Raw genomic sequence first — 15,771 nt, 5'->3', positions numbered from 1 at the left:
TATGTCAATCACACTCACAAGAAGAGGGGAAACCGCCTAGCACATTAAGTGCTTCCATGGATAGGCTAATCGTTAGATAATTCAGAAACCTTACTCCGAGAGACTAAAGATGATTATTTTATTTCATTTTTTTTTAATTCACAAGTGACATCACAAGGACAGTTAAAAACATCCATGACAAAATGGATTCGAACTTTTTTTTTTTTTTTAAACAAAAACACTATACTCAGTCAACGAGGTTGTCAATTCACTTGAAATTGTTCAGTTTGAAATGGTTCAAAAGTCGTATGGTGGTTAATAAAACATAGGAAGAAGACTCATACAGGCCATTATATCCATGCTGAATCTCATCACCATCCCAGTCAAAAGGCAGGAACTATTAAAACACTGGTTCATCGGGCCCACTCCTTTTGTTCTTCAGACGGTCTATTACAGAAAGCATTGCAATATATTATTTCCTCCTTTTTATCTAATGGATATAAGAATTCCTTCATCAAAAGAGCTATGAGTAGTGTTTTATGTCTTCCTCTTCAAATACAGAAGAAATAACACGTATTCCTATCCCTTATGTGCAAGACATTAGTGAACGCATAGCAAAAGTTTTAAAACCACTAAATATTTTTGTTGCCTTTCGACCATTCAGAAAAATCTCCACCTTTCTCACTTCTCCAAAGGACAAGCTTCCACATCTCAGTTATCCAAGTGTCTACCAGATTCCTTGCTCTTGTAGATTATCTTATTTCGGACAAACAGAAAAGATCTGCTTCTATTCGTCTAGAACAGGGGTGGGGAACCTTTTTAGTATCAAGGGCGAAAATTGCTAATTTAAAAACTTCCGCGGACGACTGGCAAATTTTAACTCTTACATATAGTGTATGTAGTGTGCAATATATATCTCAATAAGTAAATGTGCAACATTCTCATCTGATATGGTATCTTTTACTTACAATTGTGTAGACATATAATTATAACAATCAAGCAAAGGCTATATTTAATTTATTTAAAAAATGATATTTATTTTATTTTAACTGGGAACTTTATTAAAGCAATAATAGCATAATAAATATTTCATCAAAGTTAATGAAGCTTACCTTTAATCTTAAACTTTTTAGTGAGAAGGCTGAAACTGCTTTTTTTGTGAAAGCTTAGAAATATTAGCCGCTCTTGATGAGATGGCTATTCGTAATTCATTGGCAAGATTTTCGTCAGTGAGTCTTGTACGAAGGTGATTTTTTGCCAGACTTCATTTTGAAAAAAATTGCTCGCATTGATAAGCTATTTTTAAGGCGTTATTTTTTAAAGAAGGGAATTTCTCAGAATCAGTAGATTTGTAAAAGTCCAATATAGGCAGATTACTATATTTTGATCTCAGTGTTATCACACTGCAAATCAGTCAACTCTAATTGCAAGAAATCGGAAGCTTCCTCAGAGCGTATATCAAAAGGTGTTTCAAATATTTTTAGCTCAATTCTTTGATTTTTTATATCTTCAAATCTTCTTTGAAATTGATTCAAAACACTTTGACACTCATCGACATACTTACTTGTTGAGTTTGGATTGTGCTCTCTTAATTTTGGAAAATGTGTAAAGCGGTTTTTTTTTTCAGTTGGGTAAGAAATAATTGAAGCATCGATTCAAAGCTATTGATATGAGTGAGCAAAGAGGTAATTAGCTGATTGGGGCCTTATAATTTCAAATTATATTATTCAAATGATTAATTATGTCTACTAAAAATGCTAAATCAATTTGAAACTTTTCATCCTCCAATTCTTTAATGGGGACACCTTTAATGTCCAAGAAAATTTTCACTTCGTCTTTAAGTTCATCAAATTGCTTGAGCATTTGAGCTCTACTTAGCCAACTAACTTCACAATGGTACATAAATCCCCATATTCGGCTTCAAGCTATTTGAATTCCCTGTTGTTCAACCCTTTACTTTTTATCAACTTAATGGCCTTTGTTACTACATTCATGACGCTGTTCATCTTGAGTGACTTTGCACATAGATTTTCCCTATGAATGAAACAATGGCACACAATTAAAGTATTTGGGTTCAATTGACATTTCTTAAATTCATTCTTAATCAGAGCCACGAGCCCTTTTTCACTACCATGGATGGAGCACCATCTATAGCGAGACCACTCAGTTTTTCATACGGTAAATCGAAATCCTTTAATGCTGAATTGACCATTTCAAATAAATTTTCACCTTTAGTTGTCCCCTTCATTGATTTTAAAGCAAGGAATTCTTTTCATATATTGAAATCTGTAGTTATTCCCAGTATAAATGTAGCCATTTGTGCAGTATTTGACAGATCAGTAGTCTCGTCGATGGCTAATGAGTAAAACACAAATTCTGTTGAATATACTTTCAAAGAAGTTTGGATGTCATCAGCGATATCTTTAATATAGTCAGAAACAATTCTTCTTGATAGGCTAATATTTTTAAACAAACTCAGTTTTTCTGGACATAAAATCTCGATGGCAGTAAGGATGCAATCTTTCACAAACTCGCCTTCATTATGGGTTTTAAGTTTTTTAGAAATTTGCTCACACAACGCATAACTAGCTTGAGTTATAGATGGTCTTTCCTGAATAAGCTTTTTAAAAAGAGATTGGCTTTTGATTATATTTTTCTTTCAAAGTCGCTATCTTGTCTAAACGTTCTGATCCTTTTAAATTTTCATATTTCTTATGCTTACTCAAATAATGTCGTTCAAGATTATATTTTTTGTAAACTGCAACATGTTCGTTACAAATAAGACAAATGCACTTGTCATTAATTTCAATAAAGAAGTATAGTTCTGTCCATTTTTCACAAAGCAGTGCACATTCACCACTTCTTTTACGCTTTTCACTACAAGTTGCCATTTAAAAAAATAAATTGAATAAAGTTGTCAACTGGTTAATTAGAAGGCACTCGCAGTACTGCATGAGAAAAACAAAGTCAAAAGTCAATATGTTTTGACACGCGGGAAAATGTCATGGCGGTAATTGGGAAGCAACCAATCAGAGAAAGTCTGAGCTTTGTCCGCGAGAAATGCTCCTGATTTCTTTTTATTTTAACCATCTCGATTTGATGGTTGCCAGACGTATGACGATCATATTTCATGTAATATAGTTATTTTTGATTTTGTATATTTAATTATTTAAATTTAAATAAATTTAATTATAACAAATTTAAGTTATTATAAAATTTTATTTACATGTACATACGAGTACATCAGCAAAGGGGCGAATTGAAATAGACTCGCGGGCGAGGGGTTCCCCACCCCTGTAGAGTCTAGAAGAACACCCGTCTTATATTCAATATCTTTAACCTGGACAGTCCGGACTTTCAGAACATGCCATCAATACTAGACATAGAGTTCATTGGAACAAGACAAGAGTCCTTTACAAAAGTCGGTTCCTTATGGAACGGCTTTATAAAAGAAACATGTGAAACTTTACTCCACTCTCCTAACTTAAACAGATCCGATGGTTTACGTCTGTCCCCTTTGTGGGAGATAGTACCTTATAAATCAGCTAATCTTTCCTTACTTTTTAATTGTGTGTGTGTGTGTGTGTATATATATATATATATATATATATATATATGTGTGTGTGGCGATCAGCTTTTACTCGGTTGTTATACATTTCAAAAAATAGATTTAATGACTCCAAGACCGAGATAACATATAAAGATTTTAATGATAAATACTACTAGTTTCGGCATATAGCAGCCTTCTTCAGGTATTTATAAAGGAAAGGACTACTAATAAACATTGAATTATTTAAACAAACTGGAAATTACAGGTAAAAATTGACTCACATAATCGATACATAAAAACGTTGTATTTTTCAACTTGTTCCAAGTACTTAAAAAATATAATATCAGGACCTTCTTCACCACACTTCCAAAAATCCGCTCTCTAATCAGCCATCCAAAACCTACTCATCACAACCTTAAGTACCCTGGAGTATATAAATTGTGGTGTGATTGCAATATCCCATACTTTGGTCAAACTAACAAATCTATTGAACAACGCATAGAAGAGCATAAGAGAGACATCTCATACAAAAGATCTCATGCAACTGCGTTATCCAGTCATGTTCTTTTTTCAAATAATCCTAATGATGACCAACAAAGCCACTCTGTATGCTGGAATAGATCAGAATATTTTTCGCTGTGAAGATGAGTTTGAAAGGAAAATCGTAGAATCAAGGGAAATCCTACTGAACCCGGTCCACTTAAATAATAATTTAAGTTATTTAACATTCCAGATAGCCATGCTGCAGTTATTCAATATTGGCGTTCACGTGAACTTGCACGCACAATTGCAACAAACAATGGCACGCCAGTTGGAACAACTTGAAAAATACAACGTTTTTATGTATCGATTATGTGAGGCAATTTTTACCTGTAATTTCCAGTTTGTTTAAATAATTCATTGTTTATTAGTATTCCTTTCCTTTATAAATACCTGAAGAAGGCTGCTATATGCCGAAACTAGTAGTATTTATCATTAAAATCTTTATATGTTATCTCGGTCTTGGAGTCATTAAATATATTTTTTGAAATATATATATATATATATATATATTTATTTATTTTTTATTTTTAAATAAGTTAGGAAATTTATTGACCTAAAAGTTATCTTACATTAGTACTTAGGTGGCGCCTTTTGGAATTGTCAGTTATTGTTTAATTAGCTTTATACATGTACTGAAGATGCCTGTGAAACTCGGGCGAAAATTCTACTAATAAATTTTCACGTGAGTTATTCCGTTATTATAATTTTAATCGTTAATAAAACATTTTGACCGTATTTGGAGTTATATATTATAGACATATCGCATTTTGTTTAATTTTGCCAGTACTAAACGGAGATTGGTAGATTTTAATGATCCCGAATACCAAATTTCTTGAAATTCCATCAAGCCAAGTAAGGAAATCATTGAAAACTAGTTCTAAAAAAAAATTTTTTTTAAATGCATTTCTTAATAGCATTCCAGCGGATTTATTAATATCATTTCGAATTATTTTACACAAATAAAATCCACAAATCAAAATTGAACCAACCTAAAAATAAAAATAAAAAATACTATCCACTTGTTGCGGAAGTACTCTTTTTTCCCCTCAAACAAATATTCAGATAACTGATTCCAAATACGGAATGTCCGTAAAATGTACTGATTATGTAAAGACAAGCAGAAAAACGAATGAATAGGTGCTTAATGCATTTTCTTTTTTCGAAACACAACGAGAGAGAGAAAACCAAAAATCCAGTCGTAATCCATCCTTGTTCTTATTAGAATGAACAAACGTGGAACTAGAAAACACACACCTGATCGTGATTTTTTTTCTCTTTTTTTTTTTTGAAAAATGAAAGAAATGTAGAACATAGATTTTCTTCAACTATTCTGTTGAACAATTTCTAGACCCCGTATCTTATTATTAATAGAAAAACTTGTTTGGTACCTTAGACTAAGACCCAAAGATAGACCATTTAATTGCAGCCTCCATGTTTATTTTTACTCATTGAAATTTATGTTTACTTTATGTTAATCAAATTGAAGATTTTATTCAAATTATCTTTCCTTTGGATTATTGAAATACTTCGAACAGATTAACTAGTTGACTGATATATCGGTGCACAGAGTTTCGATGTGACGATATTTCAGCATAGAAGTATCCTTCTTAAGGGAGATCCCATGAATAAAAGATCTTATTCCCATTCCTGCGTACGCTACTGACAGAGATAGCTGGACGCTTTAATATATATTGATAAAGCTTTTAGCCGATTTTGAGTTTTTATAACTGTTAAAGAAAAAAAAAAGAATTTTAGTGAAGCGTATGCGGGTGTGTGTTATTTATGGCAGACACGCAATGTGTTCGCAAATGAAATAGTTACTTGGCAAAATGCCAATACCACAGAAGCGTTGTGAATTTTTCTTGCAGCTTACTTAAACTTAAGTAAAATTGCGCAGCATTCGTTTCGTCTATTAACATTTCTCTTGTATAGGGTTTAAGTTTTCATAAGGACGTCAGCACTTCTAAAAATAAGGAAATTCTCTAAAATCGTAATATAAAGCTGCGTTAGATAAGTAGAGCTCACTCTATTCAATCTTAAATAAATATACACTTATCGAGTAGGATGCATGAGCAGTAGAAAAAATGGATCGGAAAAGCGTTGACGTAAATAAACAGTCCTTGAATGCATTCGTGTTAAGAAAAACGATTATTTGTTATATGCTCTGAATATAAATACATTTCGGTAGTACCTATTTTCTGTTTTAACAACTTGGATGCTTTCATTTACCAATCTGTCATTATTTTCCATTTCATAACAGCATCATATCTAAATCTGTTTTTAATTGATCTTCCATTATATGCGAGAAGACTTGAAAACAGAAAAATTTTATTTTATTTCAGTTTATTTGCTGTTCTGAGATCTTTTGAACAAAAATAATTATTTTTAAAATTCACAAAATTGATGAATTTTTTCTTTCATTTATTTATCAAACCCACACACAAAAGGTTGCAAAACCTGTATCATACCTGTGTGAGCAAGAGGTTAAAGAGAAATAAGTAATCTCTTCACACGTTTCTTGAACAGTTCAAGGTTGTAGCGTATAGTAAAGACTGAATGGGGTAGATTCTTCCAAAGAAAAGTATCTGAAATGAAACATAGAGGAAGAAAAGTTGGTGCAGGAAGCTTGAAACTGGATAGTAAACAGAAGTTGACAAGCAACTATTCCAGTTTTTATAGCCTCGGTAAGTTCAGTAGACATTGTTCATGAAAATGCATATAGAGACATAAAAAGAAAGTCTCTGAGAGAGTGATTGGGATGCGTCTGTGAAAGGGAAAGACAGAAAGAGAGAGAGAGAGAGAGGTGAGGGGGGTCATAATTTAACATCGAATTACCATCTCTTGGGTAGCATAAAGCTTTCCTACGGAAGTATTCTGTTTCACCATCGAAAATGTGTGAGCAGTTTTCCAAGACTGGGAGGATTGGGGATTTATGCTATGTCAGCAATTGTACAGGTAAGAAGCCGTATTTTGAGCTGGACAATGTACCTAGTTTGTGAAGGCTGCCGAACCTATAGCTGAGATGTGTTAGTACCAGGAAAGAAATGAGGTGCAAGTCAACTTAAGAAAATAAATCTGATCACGTTTGGAGATCTGCATATTTTTAAAAGTAAAGTGACTTGAAGACACACACACACACACACACACACACACACACACACACACACACACACACACACACACACACACACACACACACACACACACACACACACACACACACACACACACACACACACACACACACACACATTTTTCAACACACACTGTGTTGAAAAATGAGGCAAATACATTTTTTCTGTGCCAATCACATGTAACAGTAGCCTAGAAAGGTAAGGGGTAAGCTAATCGCTAATTGCCTATAGCTGTGTGCAAATAGTGAAACAGGACTTGATTTACAGTTATCTGATTTCTAATGATTTCACTGACTGTCATGTTAATCTTCAATCTGTTCTTGCTATTTCAACACACATTGAACATTGAACATTCATTATTAATCGACGCTAATGTCATTAAAAAATCGAAATGTCATCGCGCTGCTCTGTTAGTAAACACCCCTAACAGTGCTTTGGTTTGAAAGCGCTGCTCAAAATCAAAAGAAATCAAATTCAAATCAAAATCAAACTCGAAGAAAATCCTTGAGTTTGATTTTTCCGTGATTGGACAGTAGACGGTTGAAAAGATGTGATACGACCTAGCGAATCACAATAAACTCTTCAGATTACTTGGGCATTTTTTTTAATGTCATTTGTATGGGGGAATTTTTTACAATAGTGTAAAGAATTCCCATCTGTTAGTGTGATGCCTGTAATTTATTATGTGTTAATGCTTTTCCTACTTTGGAATACCATCCTTTGTCATAAAGCCTTGCAAAATGAACACCGAATATTATTATGGAGACTCTATGCAGGCCAGGCTAACTTTTGCATTTTTATTTCTTCAACCCATGCCGTCACAACCTGAATGTTATATTAAATATTGGGGAAAATAAAACTATATATATATATATACACACACACACATACACAGTATATGTAAAATGTGATTTTGGTAGGCAACTATATTGACTGAATTATTCAATCAAGTATTGATATCGCGGTTCTCTTCCCACGTGATCTCAAGGTGTTGATTCTCACAGAATGTGACAAATATAGCTGCGGATCATATCATCTATTATTTGAAGGGAAAAGATATTTCTGTTGCTTACTGGACACGCTATGTTCTATTTTCTGACAACGGATGAGCCATAACTATTATGTAGTTCAGTACCATCGCATGCATTATATTGACTTTTCAGTTTGTGCCTCAATCATTAGCGTCATCACGAACTTGATTTCCAGCTGTTTATAACCATTTCACTAAGTTATATTCGATCTGTTTTTACTCCGACGGTTTAATCTGAACTACTTTCTTCAACCATTTCATAGTCGAACTTGATCAAGGTCACCTTTTATTAAGTTCAAATAAAGGTCACCTTTATCAAGTTCGTAAGTTCGTGGGAACGTGTTTGTGTGGATTAAAATTTCCAATAAAATAAGGATGTCTAAATTTGTTCTTTCCTTAGAAATAAAATTCCTTTCTTACTGAATAGATTTTTAAGAGGAGTCCCTCTCTCTCTCTCTCTCTCTCTCTCTCTCTCTCTCTCTCTCTCTCGCTAATAAGCTCTGTAAGCAGAGGGACTTATGTCTCTTTATGGAAATGCGAACAGGTTCAAACTAATTACTTTAAGGAATTCCTTCACCCTTGTATTCTCGTGGCTCACTTGGTATCGACGATGCCCTCTTGTTGGAAAAACATGGATTCGAATCGCGTGTAGGAAGCGAACCTGCCTTTATCAAGATTTTCAGTTGAAATAGAGTTATCTGGTCTCATAACGGTGATGGTAGATATATTTTCTTTTTATCAAGGCTTTTTATCTCGCAAAACTGGCAAGCCTGTCAGAACAGCACACTCGAATAATAGACACAACAGGAAGTCTATTAACTGCCACCCTATTCATACGCAGTTATAAAGACTGTGGGGAATATTATTATTCTCCGTATTCACTTTATTCATAATAAACTATAACTCACATCAAGAGGATTCTTCACTATGCTAAAAACGAGTTGTTGGCGATGCCTTAATAACAATTTTTAATTTAATACTTGACAATGACATATCGATTTTATATCTATACAGGCTTTAGAAATAGTCAACAAATACAAGGATTTCGTGATTTTTGTTAATAGGGAATTTAAATTTGTTGTAATCCAACTAAATTGGATTTTAATTTGGAAAATTAATTTACGAAATGAAAAATATAAATATTAGATTTTTACTTAATATAAACAACAACTTAATACCCGTATACATCAACTAAATAACTTAATAAACAACATTAATTTTTGTGTGACCGTAATATGATTCAGTCCATAATTATTAACATGTCATTAAAATGTAATTTTGTTGTCAATAAGAGGCCATTAAACGACAAAAATGGAAACTAAATATAGTACTTAAAGATAAAGCTTTTGTTGCAGAGTTTTACAAACTTTAGGACTACTGAAAAGACCTAATATTCAATTACGTATTGGAGTTTTTAAACCTTAGTTAACAAGTTTGGATTAGAATCCGTCTTATAATTTATAGTACTTTATCCCAAATACACTGCTTGTGAAATTTACAATTGATTTCATATCCAGTTTATAAATCATCAAGTTTTTTATATATCTACAGTATATTTATGTGAGTCTAATCCATGAAAAACTGTGATCCTATAGTACATTAGTATCAGTGGATGGGCTAAGGGTATATAGATAATCCAGAAACCGTACTCTAGAGACCAAACATCTAATTAGCTTTTTTGCGAGCCACTGGTTTCTAAATAAGCAGGTTGATGATCTCACACCGGACGATGAAATCCATCTGTCACCTAAAACATTCACAAACTTCTATGCTCGCATTGATTTAAGTGGAAGAGTGAGTATGCTATCCACTCGGTCTAATTTATGCCGGTATAAAGAGACTGAGCGTGTTCTACTATGACTTTCACTTAGAAATTGCATTTATAAAAGCTGCTGCGAGAAACTTAGTGTATCGCTTGCTAGGCTTTTACCATCGTATACTAGTAGTACTTTCTTTGGTTAGGGACGTGTCTGACAATCACGCGAGCAAATTCACTGAAAGCTTAAGAAAGGAGTTGGAAGTAAGAAGTACTCTGAGATCAATTTTTACATGTCAAGGAAACACCCACCAAGTGGAGTCGAATTAACCTAGCGAACGTCTAAAAAAATAATAAATAAATACAAACATGCCGAGCACAGCATCTCAGCATAAGATCGCAATATTTTTAGAACAATGGTTCTGTTCTGTTCTGCATTTTGCTCATATTCTTTGCAATTTCTTTCATTTTGTTCTATGGAGTTGAGTGAAATTCGGTACTAAATTCCGATTAAAATTTATTGACTAAATTTAGTTTTGATTTAAATTGGAAATTTCAACCAAAACTTTTTTACTTCCACAGTATGGATGAAAAACGAAACAAATAACCTATGTGGAAATTATTTTCATACAGGTTATTTATCTGTTTATCTAGTTAACTATTTATCAGGCTACGAAACTTTTAAAGTGTCTGAGGCTCTCAAACAAGTCTTGCTATACTGGTACTCTGTCGCAAACTCGGTGAGAATTGTTTTTACTTCCTTTTAGAAAGCAATACAACGGGCATTACTATCTTAGTGACCTCACCGAAGTCTTATTTATCGCTTTTTTACCTGGCGCCTTTTAAGTTAATAAAAATACGAAAGAGATTAAAACCTGAAGCACGCAGCTTAAAGAACGCGTCTATGCAATTTTAAACAAAGTTCACTGAGAACTTTTTTTTTTGTTTGTCTTTTTGTCCGATTTCGTTATAGTTTTCATAATCTTTCCACATGCACTTACTCTGTACCTTTTCATTCGTATGCATTAAAAAGATTCAGTCTTAGTTTGAAATTCATATAAATTCACACAGCAACGAATGGCATAACAAATCATAACAGCTACTGCGATGCGTGGGCACCCAAACATCGCGAAGTCGTTTGACGATACGCCTCTGAGCTAGTGTTTCTAAGTGTTACTCTCTCTGTCCTCTGAGGTTAACGAGATATTCCTTTTATGATCTTGCGTAGGTGTCGCTCTAGTCTCCCAAGATAAGTGTATTTCTACTTCCCCCATCCTCCTAAGAAATAACGTTTCCATTGGTCACGGTAAATACGCAGAGGTACATATATTAAGAGCAACACCTAATAAGGATTCCCTGTTTCTTAACTGGTACGTTAGGATAACCTAATATCTGATCGTGAAAAACTCTCCTGTCTTTAACTTTCTCCAGTTTGCTCGTTTATTTATTTATTTTATTTTATTAATTTTTTTTTCGATAATGGCAGTTCCATTTTGCACATTTGGTTTGGCATTTTAACCCCTTTTAAAACAACAACAAAAAAAAAGTATGAATTTATTTACTGCCATGTAAGTCAAAGAAACAAACCTTAGAACATGGTTCTGTTCTGTTCTGCATTTTGTTCATTGCACTCTATTTTTATTTATTTTTTCAATCACTTCTACTGAAAAAATAAATAAAAATAGAATTTTCAAAAGTATCTCATTATCATTATTAATGCACACAAAAGCTATTATTGCATATTAATATTTATGAGCTCGTTATTTTTATCTTCTTTTTTTGTCGGAAATTGTCCTTATTCAAATAAGAAATCATACCAGCACCATCCTAAATTTACTCTAAGGTTTCAAAGTAGTACTGCACTAACCCAAAATGTATATAAAATAACTATAATTTCGGCGCATGCATAGTACGAAAAATCAAACAAGAAAAAAAAAATACATCCGTTTAGTTAATAAACGAAAGGTTAGCGGGATTGATTGGCCGAATGGATAGTGTACTCACTCTCCAGCCAACATGCTATGGGGGTTCGAATTCAGCCTCAGATGAATGTTTTGTGAATGTCTTTTTGTGGTAGTTTAATTTCATCTCCCGGTCTGATGCCCCCCCCCCCCGGCTTATTGGGGCACTGAAGTGGTTTGAAAAAATTCTGTTTCTTCTGTCGCAGAGTATCCGGATTATCTAACCCTTATCCACCCATGGTACTAATACTAATGTACTATTAGTTTACAATCTTAATAGGTGGGATTCACATTTAAAAAAAATTAAACTGCGTTCTGCATATTTGGCGTAAGTGTGAATCATATGAAGCAGTGTTCAGCACGTAATTACCGAAAGTTTATAATACAACATAAATTGTCACGTGTTTATTGTGTTATTTTATAGATGCAATAACTAGGCCCGTAATAATATTACTCGCCCAAGATCCATTTTTAATGATATATCGAAATAAATAAGTAGGAATTTCATAAATGATTAGTGTTGCTGTGTTTCTTAAAATATCTGTGTTTTGTCAAAGTTAACAGATTTTTGTTTAGAAAGCTATTTTTATTAAATAAAAGTATTAGTTTTGTGTAGTGTGCAGCTATTCGCCAGCTGGTAAACTCTATTTTTTACGAAACAGACAAACGGAGCAGAGAACGCTTGCAATTTAAAGATATGATCTACTTGTTTTATGAGCTTAACGTCTGAATAGCAATTGTAAATAATGCAAAAACTGTTATTTTGCACAAATATCTGGCACGCTAGTCTCTGTTTGAAGTTGTTGAATTATCTGATTATCAGAGTAGCAAACAGTTTGAAAATTTGATGCTACCACTCCTATTATGAAAATGGAAATGTTACTTTTTCTTATACGAATTGCTAAACCTTAGTAGAATTAAAGATGGATTTTTCCCTCTGACAAACACACTGCTTTCACCCATGATTCCAAAATATGATATATTTTGGAATCATGGGTGAAATTTTAATTTGCATCTGAAAATTTGCATACTCATTCTTCACCGGCTTGTTTCTTACATAACAGAAATATATCTTTAATGTTATTCTTTAGAATCACCAAGGCAGTTTAAGCGATGAGGTAAATTAAATTATATCTGCCGATTCTGTGTGTTCTTTGGCCAATTTCTGTTTTTATTAGTGATAAGCCTTTTATTGGAGGAAAAATCCTGCCTCTTCCATAATTCACCTTCACTTGGAATGTCTTTATAAATACTTTTCGCGTACTTGTGTTTTATGAAAAAAAAAAAATATATATATAACGCTATTCTATAAATAAAAGGTTTTTAGTATATTATCGTTATATCATCACAAAGGACGAGAACAACTTTAAAATAGAATTTCAAAGGGCACACGTTGTTCTTCTGACTGCTCTAGCGATGTGTTATTATCTCTAATAATAACAGTACCTTGCCATGTATACAGTGAAAGATGACTTATATTTCGTTTCAAAACTATTTCTTTTTTTTGAGAAGTTCATTACTATTACATCAGCTGTTTTATACGATACAGAAATTCAATGATGCTAATCTTTCCTTCATTATTTTAGGACAGTTTTTTTAAAAAATTACAAGGAAACGTTTGCAACTTGTGCATATCATCATAACACACCTATGTGAACTATTTGTGTAACCTTACCTGTCTTGATATAAACGATAGCGAACTGATGGAGAGTGAACCCCTTCTGTCGGTCACCGACTTATTTCTATCCTCTACCATGGATACTGCTGATCTGGCCGTATCTAGAACAGGAAGTTCGTATTTCTCGTCCGCATCCGTAAGAGAAGAAAGAAGAGAAGATGTAGATCTCATCATTTTAGTAAACGATGTCAGAGCACTGCTGCATTGTAGTTCATGATCCACTCACCCTGAGGATCCATCACTGCTCACGTGCAGGTCGACAAACCGATCCCTTTCGCATTGGCAGCAGTCAGTGGCTGCGAGTTCTCTTTTCGCAGTACTTAGATACGCGTGTTGACGTTAGAACGACTGTTACCCTGGAGACTACTTAAATGGTAGAGACAATCAACAAGTAGGCTCACCAGTAGGGAAGTAGGTGAAGTGCGCTCCATCCACTGTGAAATAAAAACAAAAGATATTCATAGGAGTTTTATGTTTGTTCTGATCATATGTGCTGCGTACTACATTGTGATCTTCCCATCATTACTCTTTGGTCGATAGTGGAAATCAGTAGTGAAAGCAACCAAGGTCAAGGCAGAACAATTACTGAAGACTATTCAAACTTTTTACAGAGATGTGGGTACCAGTTACTGCCCACCAATTTTCATGTCTCGAATGTTTCAAAACCAACATGCAGGTCATTATCGTAGTCCCGGAAACGAGACATTTAGCACATCAAAGCATACTTTGTCCTTAACTTAGAATTTTACTATTTCTTTTCCAGAAAGCTTGGTATGCGATCGATTGCCAGCGCAATAAATATTGCTGGTACATCACATTTTTTTCTCCTTTCGTATACAGAGGTGGCAGAGTTTTTCATCCCGTAAAACAGGAAAACCGACCAGAAGAACACACGCACTTTGCAGACATAATACACTTATATCATAGCCTTAGTTGCTTCGGCAGTAAATCCAAAACAGCCAACAATGACTAGCTGTCTTTATTCTTTAAAAGGAATAGGAAATGGAAACATCTATTTCCATTTCCTATTCTGTGCTCTAGTACAGTCATCTGTATCAGTGCGGTAATATTAATATATTAATTTAAATAGCAAGTTAACCTAAAACATATCTTTGAATGCTTAAATTAATTGTTTTAGGGCCATGCAAGACACGTATAATAGTAAATTTTGACTCCGTGGTTGTCATTCAGTTGATTTAACTGAAACCAACCGAATGAGCCCTCTAAAAAAATATGAATTCATATTTTTAAAGGATGGAGGAAAGTAAAGATGATTAGATCTAGCATTTTTTATAGAAGAGCGTTCCTAATTTAAGTCGCTATAACTACAATAATCTGTACTGGAAGTTGTATATCTTACTCGTGGGAACGAAATAATCAGTGGCGAATTCTCCATGCTTGCAATGCTTGCTGCGCAAGCTCATTAATTGAGAAAGAAGTAGTATTTATTTCTTAATAAATGCATGCATTTATGAGCATTCCATTTAGGCTTTTATTTTTTAGACGCGAAGACGTCTTAAGCTTGCGCGGCAATAATTGAGCATTTGCGTTGTGTATCAAAGGCCGATGCTTGCTCGTCTAGTCAAAGCTACCTTGGCTTGCTCGGTTGTAGGAGCTTACAGGTCCTCGCAGCAGCGCCGTGATTTCATGCGCGGGCATAGCCATTTCACGTCGTCTCACTCTGTTGCTTAAACCACAGGCCATACGCAGTCAACGTAGCTCTAGTCAGTGAGCTTCAGCAACCTTTACAAGTGTGCATATTGTTTGGGAAAATTAAGTTACAACCAACTTTTTATGACGATGTTATTGACCAGTTCATAAAGAAGAACCGTAGGGTAGAATTTGTATTCAAGTAGCTAAATTGAAAAATATAGAATATCATTTGTAAAATAAATGTTGTATTTGTATGATTAAATGTACATAAATTTCTAAATATATAGTTTTAAATGGTCAGTACAGGTAACCCTCATATAACGCGGTTAAGTACAACTCGGTTTCAATATAACGCGGTCTACAAATTGTAGTAATCTTTGTTCAACGCAGTACTTATACAACGCGGTTTTGACAAAAACACAGTCTAGACATTGTAGTAACCCTTTATCTTTTCATATATTTTTCACCGTGCGACTTAAAAATCAAA

General features: G+C 33.8%; 2 protein-coding genes across 10 annotated transcripts in view; one reads left to right on the top strand and one right to left on the bottom strand.

The window, feature by feature from the left end:
- LOC150104069 (anoctamin-4) overlaps positions 1–13,805 on the bottom strand; it is a 201,312-nt gene extending 187,507 nt beyond the window's left edge. The window contains exon 1 of the mRNA XM_090396392.1: positions 13,629–13,805. Within this exon, the coding sequence (XP_090252518.1) occupies positions 13,629–13,805 (177 nt within the window). The remainder of the gene's footprint in view (positions 1–13,628) is intronic.
- The window catches only part of LOC150104068 (USP6 N-terminal-like protein), a 615,889-nt gene that overhangs the window by 150,808 nt on the left and 449,310 nt on the right, over positions 1–15,771 (top strand). The window lies entirely within an intron of this gene.

The sequence above is a fragment of the Typopeltis vanoorti genome, chromosome 8, assembly GCF_054136105.1.
Source record: "Typopeltis vanoorti isolate ZY-2024b chromosome 8, IOZ_Tvanoo_1.0, whole genome shotgun sequence".
Lineage (NCBI taxonomy): Eukaryota > Metazoa > Arthropoda > Arachnida > Uropygi > Thelyphonidae > Typopeltis > Typopeltis vanoorti.
Note: the sequence above shows the minus strand (reverse complement) of the source record. Positions and strands in the feature narration are given on the sequence as shown.